General features: G+C 44.7%; 1 protein-coding gene across 3 annotated transcripts in view; it reads right to left on the reverse strand.

Annotated features, from left to right (window-relative positions):
- Dlc1 (DLC1 Rho GTPase activating protein) overlaps positions 1–16,574 on the reverse strand; it is a 376,108-nt gene that overhangs the window by 18,571 nt on the left and 340,963 nt on the right. For all 3 annotated transcript variants that reach the window (XM_036166511.1, XM_036166512.1, XM_036166513.1), the window contains 2 exons: positions 9,459–9,530; positions 4,652–4,733 (listed from right to left, as the gene is read on the reverse strand). In XM_036166511.1, the coding sequence (XP_036022404.1) occupies positions 4,652–4,733; positions 9,459–9,530 (154 nt within the window). The remainder of the gene's footprint in view (positions 1–4,651; positions 4,734–9,458; positions 9,531–16,574) is intronic.

Below are 16,574 nucleotides of genomic sequence, written 5' to 3' on the forward strand. Positions count from 1 at the left end.
TCCAGGAAAGGCGCAAAGCTACACAGAGAAACCCTGTTTTGAAAAACAAAACCAACCAACCAAACAAACCAAAAAACCCCCCCAAAACAGAAGAGAACACAAGAGTGGTCACCAGAAGCTGGCAAGGGACAGTGAGTCCCAAATAGGCAGGTAGCTAACGCAGCACAGAGACAGGAGGATTTGACATAATATGGTCAAATTTAGTCAACATTAAATTTTTTTAAATTTTAGAATGGCTAACTAGAATATTCTCAAGAAATGATAATAGTACAAGGTGGTAGATATGTTAATTCCCATGACTTGGTCATACCTTACATATGAGTATTGAAACAACACATGCTACCACACAGACACTACAGACATGCTATGTCAATTAAGAATTAAAAAAAAAAAGGTTCTGGCCAGGTGACCTGCCACCTGGGTGAAGCACTGTGCTGGACACTTCTAATGCACTGGCTCAATCTTAGCCCTTTGACAATCTTTTAGAACAGATATCATGACTAATCTTTGTAAGGGATGAAAAGGGGCTTTTAGAGAGCTCAGGAATTTTGTTCAAGGACCCAGGATTAAAACACGCAGTTTTTGTGCCCAAACACAGCATCTTCTATACTTGGTTCTGAAACAAGTATTAATGACAGTAGAAAGAATGGAAGAAGCCAAGAAGATCTGAAGGAGCATCGTTCAAGTAAGCGGCTGAAATACTGCTGTCAATAACCATCTGTAGCCTCGGGCATTCATATCCCCGCCACTGCCCAGGGCCTGGCTCCAAAGGAATGTGTGGGTCTTATCTCCTGGGTAACTTGTGTCTGTTCTAAAGACAGAGGGAGCCAACGGCGGACTATCAAAGGTTCGAGAGTTTTGCTGCTCGGAGCTGTAGGCATGTAGATAAAAGGACAGAGGTAGAGATCTGGGCCTCCTGGCATTTGAAATAAAAAGCAGAAGAAAGGTTAAGGAAACAAAGGACCAGACAAAAATTCTGCCAATTCTTACAGATTTTCTTGGAATTATACAAAATATGTTCAAATTATTTGTTGCTGAGTGTCATCCTAGCACGTGGGAGGCTGAGGCAGGAGGATTGTTGAGTTCTAGCCCAGCCTGGGCTACACAGCAAGATCCTGCTCCCAGAATCCCCTCTCACCGCCTCACCCAATTACTTGCTTCATGTTAAGCTGAATGAAAAGAGTAACATGGTCAGAATGCCTCTGACATGTCAAAGCTATGACATGTCATGGGTAGTTTGGGGACAAAGTCCATACTGAAGAGGACAGGGACAGACAGCGTGGTTATCCTTTTCATTTGACAACTACTAGCTGATGTTCACATTGCTTTCCCGTGTGGGTAGAAGGAGTCAGTTTTAATTCCTGAAGCCACAGGAAGACAGAGGCATCCCAGCACCCACCACTCACTGCTGGGATCAGTATGTGCTTCGAGAGACACTGAGCACTCCTCCGGTCCTGAGTAGAACTTGCTCATGATCACAGCTTCCTCAATGGGTTTACATTATTATTGAAGCTAGCAAGACTGACGGAAAAGCCAGTCTCTTCAAGGGAACAAGTCCATGGCTCTCTTAGAATAACACTTGAAGTAAGCTGGGTAAGCCTGGCCGAGGTGGCACACGCCTTTGTTCCCAGCCCTTGGGAGGCAGAGGCAGGCGGATCTCAGTGAGTTCAAGGCCAGCCTGGTCTACAGAGCAAGTTCTAGGACAGCTAAGGTCTACACAGAGAAACCCTGTCTCGGAAAAAAAAAAAAGCTGGGTAGCCCACTAGTCTCATAATTGTGATTTCTGGCCATTATTCAACTTTATATTTTGACAGTACCACGGTTCAAACTCATCTGATACCTGCTTTTATATCAAAGAGTCTTCTGCCCTGATTAAAAAAAATATTAAAAGAAATCAGCTCCCTTTAGCTTTTTATCACAACTGTTGTATGACTTGCAAATACAGGAATGTGGGTATTTTCTATCCACGTAGAAAGCTAGTGTGACTGCAGACAGAATGTGGCCCACTCCATGGGAGAACACTGCATAAGAGGAAACACATGATGCCTCCAACTGAGCCTCTACAACTCATCTGCTTAAATGTTCAAGCGGGGGAAGGAGGGACGTCCACAAAAGTCTGTCTACACACAACATCACAAGCCAAGAGCAGATATTTGCAAACACACCACAGCTCTGTCATCCGATGGCCCTGGAATTCCATAGGCAGAGGAAGTCTTTGCAGCAGGCGTAGATAATAAAGTGAATGTCAGAAAACGTAAAGCATTGGGGGTGGGTGGGGGTGTTGGGCTCTTGAAATCTGCCTACACCTCCCCTCTGTTTCCCTCTCTGAGGTCAAAGTCACTGCCATTAATATTAGGACAAGGGTCCTAAGAGCTTTCCATGACCCAAAATTGTGATGACTATTACTATGGGTCCTGAATAATCTCTCCCTTTTAATTAGAAAGTGATTTTTGGAGGCAAGATCTTGCTTAGTCCAGACTGGCTTTGAATTCCCTTTTCCCCCCACCCTGTCTCCTCAGGGCTGAGATGGCAGTGTACATTTATTACATGGTGAATAAGAATTTCCTTTAAAAAGAGTAAGCTCAAGCCTGGGCTTTTGTGTACATCCTCTAAACTGGGTTTGATGATTTCCTTTTTTCCACTATCACACCTAACCTATACAGAATGTGTTAGTCTATACATATAAGGGGAAACTGAAGCTGACCCAGAATACACGGCCAAGTTTGAACACAGATAAAGGACCAGTTTCCTTCAGGCCCTTTTTTGCTCAGATCTAGTCTCCTCTGTGAGAGTGTGGGAGGTGGCTTCTCTTAGGTGGTATTTAGAGTCGGTGTAAATCAAACTTTAGACGTGCGTTTTTCCTTTGAAAAAGGAAGAAGTTGATTTCGAACTGACATTCAAGAAAAATCCTTAAAAAAAAAATTCTTCAAGAATTTAATCATAACTCTTTGGGCTGAAATACTGCAATGGTATTTTTCTGACCCAGACATTCCTGAGCTGTTGATGTAGTTCAGAAGGCTGACTCCCTAAGTGGCTTAACATGTGTGAAATGGGTGATGTGACACAAAGCTCAAGTATTTCCTAAGATGCCTTTTCTGAGTGACCTCATTCATATGGATGAGCATCAGTGATGATTGGAGAATAAATTAATTCTACCATCCAGCTAAGGAGGAAAACATCTTCACAATGTCGGCCTGGGCAGTGCAAATTCCAGATGCTGACTTCTCTCCCTCTCCAAACTCAACTGGTGACATTTTTCATTCCAGATGACATAGTGATGGTATTACATACTCCAGGACACAAATTCACTTTTCCCAGAAAAAGGTCTGCATGCTCTGGACACTTATGATTAAAGCTGCATACTGTTTCTGGGGGGTAAATATGGCTCTTTTCTTTCTTTCATAAACTACAAAATCTAGCCTTTTCCATATTCTCTAAGCATAGAATCAACCTTTCCCCCAAACCATACTACTCAAGCTGGCTGCTTTAAACAACATTATATGAGAGAGAGAGAGAGAGAGAGAGAGAGAGAGAGAGAGAGAGAGACAGAGAGAGAGACAGAGAGAGAGAAAAGAAGAAGAAGAAGAAGAAGGAGGAGGAGGAGGAGGAGGAGGAGGAGGAGGAGGAGGAGGAGGAGAAGAAGAAGAAGAAGAAGAAGAAGAAGAAGAAGAAGAAGAAGAAGAAGAAGACAGACAGACACACAGCTGTTACTGTGTTCTGTACCTATATAGGAAAAGAAATACCAGATATCATTTCACCTTAAGATGTTTTCCCCATTTAAAACAGACACTGAAATTAGGGACTGGATAGAGCCCAGCCATAGCAAACACGAGCGCCTGGGTTTGGGGTTTCCTGCATCCAGGTAAAAGCCAGGCATCATGGCATTGGAGCCCATTGGCTTGCCTGCCTAGCTGGATTGGTGAGCTCTGGGTTCAATAAGAGACCTACCCTCAGAAAATGAGGCACAGGACACGGGAGGAGGACACTGGACACTGACCTCACCAAGTATGCACACAGGTGTGTACACACAGACACAGACGCACACACACAATTTAAGGCCTTTTAGGAGTCACCGAAAGAGAACCGATTTTAACTTTAGAATCCAATCAACATGTGAATTCTGTCTATGCCTATTCTCCTCCTCAGAACCTGGCTATGAAGGCTTTTCAAGGGTTTCGAGGAAAATTACTAGGGATGAATAATGCGAGACAAATAAAAATGTCATCCAGGGTTTGAAAGGATTATCCAAGGCCCTGGTAGCCTCAGGTTTTATGTCTTTCACTTCCGTAAATCCCACAAGCTGCTTCTCAGCCTGGAGAGCAGGCAGCTCCCTGAAGAGGACCTCTGACAGCTTTATTCACAGTTCACGTTGTCAGTGCCCGTTTATGGCCACATTAAAGACTGTGCTCGGCGAGTTGACAGCCTATTTAATCCTGTCATCACTCTACCTGGGGCAGCTGGGGCTTCTGAGGAGCCTCCTTGGGATTCAGATGACAACCCTGAACGGCTCTCCTAAGCCCTGCCTCTTTGAATGTCCCATTCCACTCAGTACAGCGGCAGCTTTGACCCCTGAGAGATTGGACTGCCTCTGCCTGCTGAGTGCCCAGATTAAAGTACTATGTTTTTAAGAGAAAGGAAAATGTCCGCTTACCTGCATAGAGCCTCAATGGCATCTCTGTCCAAGAAGTCATGTTCTCTCTTGACCAGAGAAATATCAATAGGGAACAGGAGATCTGTAGGGAGAATTAAAACAGGCACATTTGAGATAGAGTCTTGTCAGGTTAGCCTCTTTTGGCAACGTGCTGAGTATCTATGGTTCACATGGCGCCTCATTCCCTGGCAGGCTATGTGGGCGCATGCAACAATACCATGGGTGGTTTAAGCCAGTTCTAAAGTAGTTCGGAAACTCCAAGGTGTTCCTCTGTGGCAGAAGTGGTTCAAAACACTTTCTACCTTCAAACTAAGGCCTGCTCTGAGTTACATATAATTTAAGCCACAATGAATCCAGTAAGAAGTCTCCTTTACCATGGGATTAAAAAAAAAAAAAAAAAAAAAAAGTCTTTGCTCACAGGACATCAGGGAGGGGGGGCCACAGGAAAAACAAAAGCAAAAAAAAAAAAAACAAAAAAAAAAAAAACCAGAATGGGGCCAGGAGAGATTCAGGGAACAATGGCAGCTGAGCAGCTGGAGGGACCGGTCCATTTACATGATAGGATACACAGCAGAGAATTCAAGATATGCTGTTTTGAAACAAAGACTAGCCCTTCCATGTGGCGACCCAAGGGTTAACTCCCAGTAAAACAAAGGGCTGACTATACAGTTACCGTAAAACAATAGTGTCCGAGCCCCTAAATCTGTCAGAGCCCAGCGCTCTCAGAACAATGCACCCACCGCTTGCATCAGACTGAAAGCAGGAAGAACCTCTCTCAACTGCCTGGAGAGAGGATGGACCAGTGGTTACAAGTCTAGGAATGTGGGGATGACAGGGAGAAGGATGGGGAGGGATGGAGAGAGGCTGCTTACAAGGTGCAGATGGGGCGTTGGCTTGGAGGAATTGTGACCCAAGCTATGGTGTTACTAAGACACCTATGAGTGACCGCGACGGTATTTTTTCAAAATGGCTAGTAGACAGGATTATGAATGTCCCCCTCACCCGCCCCCCCCAGACAAGGAGCAATAAATATTTGAGACAGCAATGCCGATTACCCTGTTCTGATTACTACACATTACAGAACATGTAATATAATGGCACGCCATGCTTTACACATACATACAATTACTATGTGTCAACCGGAAATGGAAAAAAAGATGAATATGCTTCTTGGGTTCAGGAGTTAGAAATAAAAATCCCTTCAATTACCAGACGTGATGTGATGGCACATGCCTTTAATCACAGCAGAGGCAGGCAGATCTCTGTGAATTTCAGGCCAGCATGGTATACCTAGAGGTTTCAGACCAGCCATAATTACAGTGAAACCTTGTGGATAAATGCATCCCACAGAGCAGAGAGGAGAAAGCCTACCAGGAATGATGACAAGAGGTTAGAAATTCCACTGGGTAATGCAGGCCAGCTATGAATGTTGATATAAATGGCCTCCCTAGCAGAAGGCACACACAGTATCCCAACTCTGTGCTTCTTTGTGGGTCCATCATCCCATCCCCCCTTCTCCTCCATACAATTCCCTTGGTAGTCAAAGTAGAAAATGCATGGCTGGGATAGACATGACCAGGGTTGGGAGCTTTGGCTAACTAGTCACACCCTGGTTGTGTTTCTGAGTTGACTTCACTGTTCCTAACTTACAACCGCTGGTTTTACAGATTGGTACAGGATTCCTCATTTCTAAGGCATCCGTTTTCTAAGGATAACATTTACAGCATCTTTTAAAGCTGTCTTGGTATTAGTTTACCATCTGCTGGTTTTTTTTTGTTTTGTTTTGTTTTTTTTCTTTTTTCTGGAGGCAAGGGTTGGAGTACTCTTACCCTGATAATACATGCAGACCCAGGGCACAGTTAAACCTCAATGGCCAATGAAGATATGTATGAAATTTCGTATTCCAAGCTTACACGTCTTCATCGGTAAACAGAGGGACGGCTAGTGACACTGTCATGGTGACTGCTCAGAGGAGGCTAACAGTGAATGTGAATGCAAAGTACTAAACAGAACCCAGGCCATAGGGCCTGCCCCTTAGGGATTCAGACGTTATTAAACAAGCCACGACCAGACAATATATTTCTTAGATAGTATATAACACAAAACCTATGAATGTAAATGTAAAGTATTACTTCCTTGCCTGTTGGGCATATGTGAAAAAGCAATCATGCTGTCACTTTTCTAATCCAAATGAACAATAATTCCGTTTTTTTTTTTTTTTAAATCCAGTAATGAATAACTGGGAGGAATGCAAGAATTTAATCAATTTTTTTTTCTTCTTATTTGCCTAGATTGTTTATTGAAGGAACTGGTTTTTGAAAGATGATGGGTTTACCTGATGGGTAGAAGTGGTCTGAACCCACCTTCCAGCTTGGGTTTAGAGGAAGGAAGTGAAAACAGGCAGACACCAAATGGTGCTAATAGGGAAGATGAGGGGGTCTGTGGGTTGCCATGCCACCCGCTGTGCGTGTCCTGTTCACCTGGCACAGGGGCAGGATGTGGTGGGAAATGGCTGCCCAGAACATGGCACAGGCCACCCCAGAGTCAGCCTATGCTTTCACAGGACTTGGACAGGTGGGAGGTGGGGGTGGGATATCAACCAGGAGGAGAATGGAGCCTGCATTTGCAGACTTTAAGAAGGGGCTAGGAATGGGATTTACCAAAACCAACAGGTACAAGAAGGTGCCACCCAGCAACGAATCCACACCCCCAAAGGACATAATTGAAGGAAATTGAATCTTAAAGAGGAAAACAAAAGCCCAGCCACTGCCAATCCAATTAGCTTTCCCTAGCTCCAAAGAGCTGTAAACTAGAAAGCAACAGGTGCTTGTCCTGCTTCCTCCTCCAAAGCCCTGCAAGAGGTCACAGGTTCTGTCTGAAGCGAAGCAAAGCCACCGCGTTAAAGCGTTAAACATTTAAGCATTGCATCAAAAATCAAACTAAAAGAACGGTAAGAAACTGCATATACACTGTGAAGTTGAGGGTCAGTAAGCCGTCTCAGAACGTAAAAGTAAATAATCACTGAGTGCTACCGGAAAGATTATGTAATTAAGGTTAGGAATCACTCCACACCTCGCTTTATTTGAAACTTAATCTACAAGATGAGAGCCTTCACCCCTACATTCTAGTGTCTTTGGTATAGGAAGGGGCCATGTATAGGGGCCTTTGGTATAGGAAAGGGAAAAGCTAACCCAGCCACAAACCCTTCGATCTACACGAGTGTCCTGCCTGCAAGATATGCTAGGGCAACGGTGGCACACGGCTTGTGGGAGTCACCAACCAACCAAGATCTGATTTGACTTAGGACCCACTCCATGAAATGGAACCCATACCTGACCAGTGCTTAGGTGTGCAAGAATCTGAGACTAGAGAGGGACCTTGGGTAAAATCACATACTGATCCGAAAACAAACAAACAAACCAAAACAAACAACCCTGTAGCAATAAAAGGACTTCTAAAGACACTGCTATACTCATAGATCAGCACCTTGCTCAGCCATCCCCAGAGAAGCCTCCTCCTGCAGCAGATGTGAACAAATACAGAGGCCTACACTCAGACACTATGCAGAGATGAGAGACCTTGCAACACTCAGCCACACTCAGCCCTAAATGGGTGAGAGTTTCTCCCTCCAGGATCGCGCTGCTTGAGTTCCTGCCCTGACATCAACATCCTTCCCCTCAGGACCCAAGGAACCCTGCAGTAGAGGAGTCAGAGTTCAGTTGGAGAGGGGGAGAGAGAGAGGGGGGGGGAGGATCTGGGAGGAGCTGCTAAAGGGGAAAACAATTAAAATACACTGTATTAAAAAAATTAAACAAATAAAAATAATAAACTTTAAATCTTAAAAAAAAAGAAGGGAAGTTGTTTATAAAATGGAGTATACTCTTTCAAAGCTGTGATCATTCTAAAATAATTTTATATACAGATAATGAGTCTCTCATTTAAATGAGCAGCTAATTCATCTCAGTGGAAGCAGAGCACTGGGTATCAGCTTATGGAACCAGAGACTCAGGGAATGAGAGAGACAAGACGGCCCTTTCTCTGTCCCTAGCATCCAGTCAACTGGACACAAGCCAGGGTCCTGTAGGAACAGAGAACAACAACTGAGAAGAAGCCTCTCTATCAGATTGGCCTGTAGGCAAGTCTGTGCTGCATTTTCTTGATGGATGATTGATTTGGGAGGGTCCAGCCCACTGTGGGCGGGGCCGCCCTCAGGCAGGGGCTCCTGGGTACTAGAAGAAAGCAAGTAGTAAGCAGCATTCCTCCATGGCTTCTGCTTCAGCTCCTCCCTTCAGGTTCCTGCCCTGACTTTCTCTTGGTGATGGGGTGAGCTGTCAAGATGAAATAAACCTTTCACTCTGCAAGGTGCTTTTGGTTATATTGCTTATCACAGCGGCAGAGAAAGCAAACTAGCACAGTGACCTTTTTAACTTTAATTTCCCCCTTTCTATTTTGGTGTGTCGGGGAAAGCGAGGGCATGTGCTATGGGAAAAACGTGCACCACAGCTAGACTTTACACACAGTATGCCTTTCAAAAACTTCCATAAAATTACAGAAAATGAGAACACAAAAGCCCGTAAGTGTTTGGGGGGTCACGGGTTACTCTTTGCAGAGGGACGAGACAATTCCGTTATTGCCAAGGTTCTGTTTTCTCTTTTGTTTTGAATGGTGCGAGTCTTGGGCACTTATGCCATTTTTTTAAAAATGAGATATTTAATTAAGTAACAGAAGGTCTCCAAATAACTCCCGGATCTGTGAAGTCGGCGTTAGGACAATGCCAACTTAAACCAGGACGGTACTCTGGCCTCACCTTCATAAAGCTGTGCATACTGGGGAAATCCAGTTACCCGCAGCCAGTCGCAAGCTTCCTTCGCTTCGATTTCTAGAGACAAACAGAAGACAGATTTGTTAGCCACATTAGCCCTCCATTTGTTAGCTTTCCTGCATTAAGAAACTGATTTGACCAGACAAGTAATGTACAACTTCCGAAAGACAATATATCACGAATAAATAAAACAATTAGTAATTAAAACAACCAATATATACCGATAGGCAAAGGAACCGGAAATCCACTTAATACCAAATGGCTTACATTTGATACATGTTTCCACCTCTTTAAAATGAACGTAATGATATGTTTTCTCTGTAAAGAAAACAGAAGGGGCTAGTGCTGTAACTTAGTGGTCTAGCCATGCATAAGGCCCTGGGATTGATTTCCAGTGTTGCAGAAATCAAAACAAACAAACAAAATCCAAGATGGGCTCCCAGCAGTAAGTTACTCCGTGCGCTTCCAAAAAACACAACACGAATAACTAATTGGAAGCCCAGTTGGTCTAACAAGATTTATTCTTTTCCGTTTCAACACAAACCCACCAGATACACCCTTACACCTAGAGTAGAACTTGACTGGGCACAGTTATAGCCCTTGTGACGCTTGTGGACCGAGCATTTTAACAGCCAAAGACTATGACAGTGTGCCTTCAGGAGCGCCGGTATTCATCTGCAGGAGAGAGGCCCAGGCTGCCTCAGGAAACTGAGGGTGTGACGTCACTAAATCCCAGCCTCTTGGCAGGCTGACGGCCTAATAAAGGCTCCCCTTCCCTGTGGTTAAACATCTTGTAGATAGTATTGATAAACAGAGAGGCCAAGAGCAACTGACACACTGTGTTAAAACTCACTCAAGCACGTATTTACAATCCTGTTAAAACTGACTCACAGTGGTGGTCCTGGACACATTAATTAGTTTCTGTGTTTGCACAGGGAATATTCCTTTCAACTCCTCTTCCTACCTTCTTCAGGCCGTTAGAGTGCTTGGTTATTTAAGTCTATTCACTTTATAGAAGTCTCAACATTGCTTAATCAATCCCAGATTCCCATCTCCATTAAGCCAGATGTCAGTCTGGTGGGCACTGTTACAAATACACACACCACAGCACTTTTGTCCACTAAAACTTTAAGCTTTCCAACTTCTTTATTTTATTTTATTTTAACTTATGCTTTTTCCTTGTCATTTCAAGAACAGCAACTATGAAAAACTGTTAATTCATCAAGGCGGGTAGGAATATCGTTACTGCGCAGACCACGGAGCAGACAAGCTGTGATTTCCCAAGCTAGTTAATGAATACCCAGCTGAAATGAGGATAACACTGTTAATAAACAGCATCTCAGAGGCTGCTTGCTTGAGTCATTTTAGTGTAGAGAGGAGAGTAGTATGACTAAACACAAGACTCTAGACTTGCTGGGGAAAAGGGCCAGAGAGGTATCAATGCAGAGGGGAATGTTGCTCGCACTGGTACACAGATGTGAAAGACCTGAGCCCAAACAGTCTTCATGTATTCATGTTTTAGTTAAAATGATTGCATTTATTATTTTGTATTTGTGTGTATGCAAGTGGGCATGTGTGCTAAGGGGTGGACATCAGAGGACAATGTGTGGACGTCTGTTCTCTCTTTCCACCATGCAGTTGTGAGACAGAGCTCTGCCAGTCGGGCTTGGGGACAAGCACATGCTGAGCCATCTTGCCAGGAAGCATGCTTTTTTTTTTTTCTATCCATGTCTTGTCTTCATGGGGATTGAGGGAGTTTTAAATAAGACTGTAAAACAGCTTCCAGAAGAGTACAGTAAGACTGAAAAACATGAACGCTTAAAATTTTGCTTTAAAGACTATGAAAATCATTTCCCTCTGTGTAGCCCTGCTGACTCCCAAAGATGACTACAGAGAGAAAAAAGGCTGCTTGTTTTAAACAACCTGTTTTATTTTTAATTATTTCTATTATTTTTGGAAATTATATTCCATCATTTCCCTCTCTCCCTTTTCCCTCCAATACCTCTCAAATACGCCCGCCTTGCTCTCTTACAAATTTATGGCTTTTAAAAAATTATTTTATGGATATGGGTGTTTGCCTGCACGTAGGTCTGTGCACCCCATATGTGTTTGGTGCACAGGGAGGTCAGAAGAGGGTGTCGGAGTCCCTGGGTCTGGAGTTAGAGAGAGCTGTGAGCCACTGTGTGGGTGCTGGGAATGGAACCCAGGTCCCCTGAACAACAAGCACTCTAAACCACCCTGTCATCTCTCCAGCCCCACAGATTCATGGCCTCTTAGAAACACATTCAGAAAAACTCACTGTTACCGTGCCCTTAGATTACATTTCCAAAGAACAGACTGTTGGACATTGGGTAACACATAGTGAAAAAGTAGTATTTGCTTTCTTATTATTTCACTCAAAAAGTGTCAAGTAACTAGAAATTCTAAGTATCCGTCCATTTTGGGGCACACGTAGACAGGGCACCAGGCCAGTGCACATACACAGGCTTCATCAGGCACCAGCTTATAAGATTCTGACACCCAGTTACAGCATGTTCTTGATTCTTCTCGTTCAAGTGGCTTCGCGCTGAAAGGTGTGAAAGAGGCAGTGTATTTTTCTAGACCATCTTTACATCTGTCAATGTAATCCTTCACACATTACGAGAACTCTTCACATACATTAATCACTTAAGGTCCCACGCAATCCCAGAAACATCCAGATGTCTACAGCTGGCTTGTGTCTCAGTCATTTACGCCTATCCTTAAGAACGTGGTATGTGCTCCTACAACCCAAAATTGATGCCACCCAGTCACTTTCAAGGGCCACCCGGTTAGGAAACAAAGGGTGTGATCCTGGGGAGCTGGCTCTGTGGGTAAGAGGACTTGCTCTGCCAGCATGAGGGCCTGAGTTCAAATCCCGGCACCCCTGTAGATAGAAACTACACAGACAGGTGGATCTGAGGGGCTCAAGACGAGCCAGAGCCTTCTGCACACCAGTTCACTTCCTCATCCTGCTCCTAATACAGGCACGTTTCACACACAAGAGCAATACTGAAATACTCAAGCAGTGGCAGAAGTAGTCAGCCACCTCTCCTTAAAAAAACGAGCTCCGTGTCCCAGATGAGAGAGGAAACAGGGACACAGAGTGCTAGTTTGTATAGAGGGGGCTTTTCCTCATGGTGGTGGTGATGTGTAGCGGAGAGGACGCAGTAAGGGGAAAAGTTTAAGATACTGAAGAAGAACCAGGGTTAATGGTGTTCTTACACAAGTCTGGTTACCTGAGATCGATCCTGGAGCCCGTGGTGGAGAGAACCGATGTCTGAAAGCTGTACTCTGACTTCTACACACATACACACACACACACACACACACACACCCTGCTCATTGTGAACTCCCACCTGCTCCAGGGCTTCTTGAGTGCAGGTGTGTGGTGTTGTGAGAGCAATAAGGATACTGTTTCTAAAACAGAAAGGCCCCCACAGACTTGAAAGCACAAAGGCAACACAATGAAGCTTGCAGACGTGGGGGGCTCTGCTAAGCAAGCAACACACAAATCTGTTAAGGAGGAAACAGGAAGTTTTCCTTGGAAGCACTTGTTGGTCATTCACAGTGCCGTTCTGCACACTAGATGAATGAGCACTGAGACCCTTAGCCCATATTTACACATTTCCTGGCTGGCGCAGATGGCCCCCATCTTCTTCTCACCGTGCCTTTACCGTAAGTCCGCTGACTTTCTCTGAGCCAGCAGCCATGCAGCTGCTGAGCTTGGCCCATCTGAGCAGGTCAGGCGACAGCCCAGTCAAAGTGGGCTGCAATCCTTTCACTGTGGGATTTCTTTCCTTCTTTCCCAACATGCCCATCACAGACTACAGCAAATCTGGTCCTCCAAAGAAATGCTAAGGAATTGGGGAATGCTAAGGAAACGCGAGCACCTTCCCCAATTCCATGGAAGTCCTGAGATAAGACAGATGTGTGTGCAAAGGTTCACGTGTACAGAGAGTTGCTCCAGCTCTGGGCAGGCAAGCGGGGCTTTCACATCCAAACCAAGAGGCATTCCTGCCCTTGGGGTGAGATGGATTCCTTCAAAAGGGAAGAAAGGCCAGCTTATCAGGCTCTCTCCACCAGGTCAAGGAGCTCCAGCAGTACACACAAGGGCTTTAGTAACAGTCACCTTCGCTTCGTGGGTGGGGCTCATGGGGTGGGTCATCCAGGTCCACAAGTGAGTACAGTAAGGTAGGAAGGCGCAGTGGTTCTCAGTCCTCAATGGTGGGAGCATGGCCTTGGGAACTTCCTACCAACGCCAAAGACCATCCAGTCCCATGTACACAGAGTGGTCTCATCGCAGCATGGACATCTTATTTTATAAAAGCTCTCTAAGCAATGTAAATGTAGGCAGGGCTGACTCCTCTAGGCGTCGTACAATACCTCCCCACAAGCTCCCAGGGCAGTGGTTCGAAACCGGTGGGTTGTGACCTTTTTGCAGGGGTCACCTAAGAACATTGGGAAACACAGATATATACATTACAACTCATGGCAGTAGCAAAATCACAGTTGTGAGGTAACAATGAAAATAAGTTTTTGTTGGGGGGGTCACCACAACATGAGGAACTGAATTAAAGGGTCGCAGCATTAAGAAGGTTGAGAAACTACTGCTCTACTGTATTCTTTTGTCCAGGATTCTTCCTCTGAATCCAACAGCTCTTGGTTAAACCTCCCCCCTCCCCAACCAGTTCCATGAACTACCTAGACTAGTTTTCGCTAACCACATATTTCTGCTTATAACTGTTCAATGACTTTCTATCGTCTTTGAGTTACAATTCAAAGCCCTCAGCAAAGTCCTTGGGCCCTTCCTAACCTGGCCTCTGCCTGTCTCTTCAGATCTTGAAAGGCTTCCAAATGTAAGCTCTTTGAGTTCTCAGGATGCCCTGGCTATCAAGGGCCCATGTTCTCTCTTCAGACTCCAATAAATACCCCCTCTTTCACCTCACAAACACCCTCCCTTTTAATTCAGGTACACCCCCAAATACTCCCTTTTGTACACTAGGACCACTCAGATATTTGTCTTAAAAATGCAAAGGGAAAAAAAAGTTCACTAATACTTTCATTTCTTCAAAGGCAGACTAAGAACTTGCACTTGACAACTATAAAAATAAATGTTAAGCATACACAACTGCCCAAGGCTGGTTATCAGGAGTTATCTATGTAAAGTGAATTCCTGCTACAGCCAAGTCACATAGAATACTTAATATTTATTAAACTCCAATGTTATCTAATCACAGGACAGATTCTGAGGGCATCTGAGCCGCATTCCTACCCTCAGGTGCCTAAAAGAAAATTCCAAACATCTAAGGCACATATTCTGGAAGTTACTGGGAGACAGCGCAATCACTGAACTGAGGCTTTGGGCAGACTCAAATCCACTGTGAGGGATGGTGCGAGGCAAGCCCGCCTACATCTATTTTCTCCTTCACGCAGTCTTTACTTTCTGGACTAGGTGAATTGCCAGCTATCTTCAGGGACAATCAAAACCCCAAATTCCTGCCAAGCACGAAACCAGGTGGAAAGGTATGCCACAGCCCCAGGACAGGGGGTACAATGACCCCCTGCCATCTTTCTAGGAATCAAGTAGGCTTCTCAAGTGCTCTTCCATGGCCGTGTGTTTGTGAAGTCCCAAGTGATTTGGTGAGTCGGCACCAGGGAGCCCTTTGCCCCGTGAAAAGCCGGAACAGGGACATGTAAAAAAGCCAGGTTGCTGACTACACCCCCACCCATGCCCACTCCCATTCCAACCCCGCAACTGATCCAGCCTCCCTGGCTTCTACCTTCCCACTCCTTCCCACTCTCATCCTTCCTTCTTCCACAGCATGTGCTGTTTACATTCTATGGACCTGCTTTGTAAGCTCCAAGAATATGCTGTCCTTTTCCTTCACGGATGTTCCCCAAACCCCACACTATTTTGTGGCAGCGTGGTGGGTCCCTCAACAAATAAATAACTGTATAAACAAACCATGGATTTAATTTGCATCCTAGTAAGCTTCATTTTCTGATTAACACAGCAAGACCTTGTTCTACACACGGATGTACACACCGGTAAGTGCCTATGTATGTACATACATGTAAACCTGACATTTCACACAACAGTTACAGTACCCGCTCTCTAAGCTTTTGCTACTGACACTTCCTTTCTGCCTACTGCTTCTTCTCCAGGACACAGTCTCTTCCCGTTAACTTCCAGAATTCTATTTCCTCTCAAAAAACTATTTTAGGAACATTTTCCAATGCTGTGTACATTTCTTGACACTTGTAATTGCCTAAACATATATAAACTGCTTTTTAGTGAAACAATGCTATGATTTGTTTCATGAAGGCCATGTTCATGGAAGAGAGAATATAGTACCCACAATACTTGCTTATATGTGGGTCCAGAGACCCCAAACTAAGTTAAATTTTCACAGAAAACCCTCCATCCCATAGAAAACTCTTGGAATTATATTTTTGGTTGGGCTTTAAAGTTTTATTTCTCACCAGACATTCTGACTGCTGGGGAGGTAGGGATCTGGGTGCTGACATGCACATGGGACCTTGCTCCTTATAAGGGAGCTGGTCCAGTGTTTGGACAACCTGCTTCAATTCAGAGGCACCAGATGGCGAGAAAGCTTCTTGCTCATTGCAGGGCACTGTCATTTAAATTACTGAGCGGGCTCTCGGTATGAGGAAAAAGATGGAAGCGTGGGGCGTTTTGTTTTTTAAGTGTCTCCTCCATCCGTTGAAGATTTGGAGAGAGATGTGCTGCTTTCTAGGAAGGAGTATTCCTAGACATAACTCAAGGAGGGGATAAATAAGCCACTAACGTGATGACAACTTACTAAAGGGTTATGCTTGGAAAGAAGGGAACCTCTAGGGAGACACCCTGAAAGCCTACACCTTGATTAAGCTCTGGAGGTGACACTTGAGCGATGCAGAGATGACATCGGGTGAAATTTCCTTTGAGGACCCTTTTGCACAAGCATCTGCACAGTACTGCTTTTTACCACTCAGACCAGGCAAGGGCCGTTCTGTGTTGATGTCAGCTCCCTCCGGAGTGACAGGGCTGTCAGGAACTTCTAGCCTCCACACTGATGC

The sequence above is a fragment of the Onychomys torridus genome, chromosome 17, assembly GCF_903995425.1.
Source record: "Onychomys torridus chromosome 17, mOncTor1.1, whole genome shotgun sequence".
Lineage (NCBI taxonomy): Eukaryota > Metazoa > Chordata > Mammalia > Rodentia > Cricetidae > Onychomys > Onychomys torridus.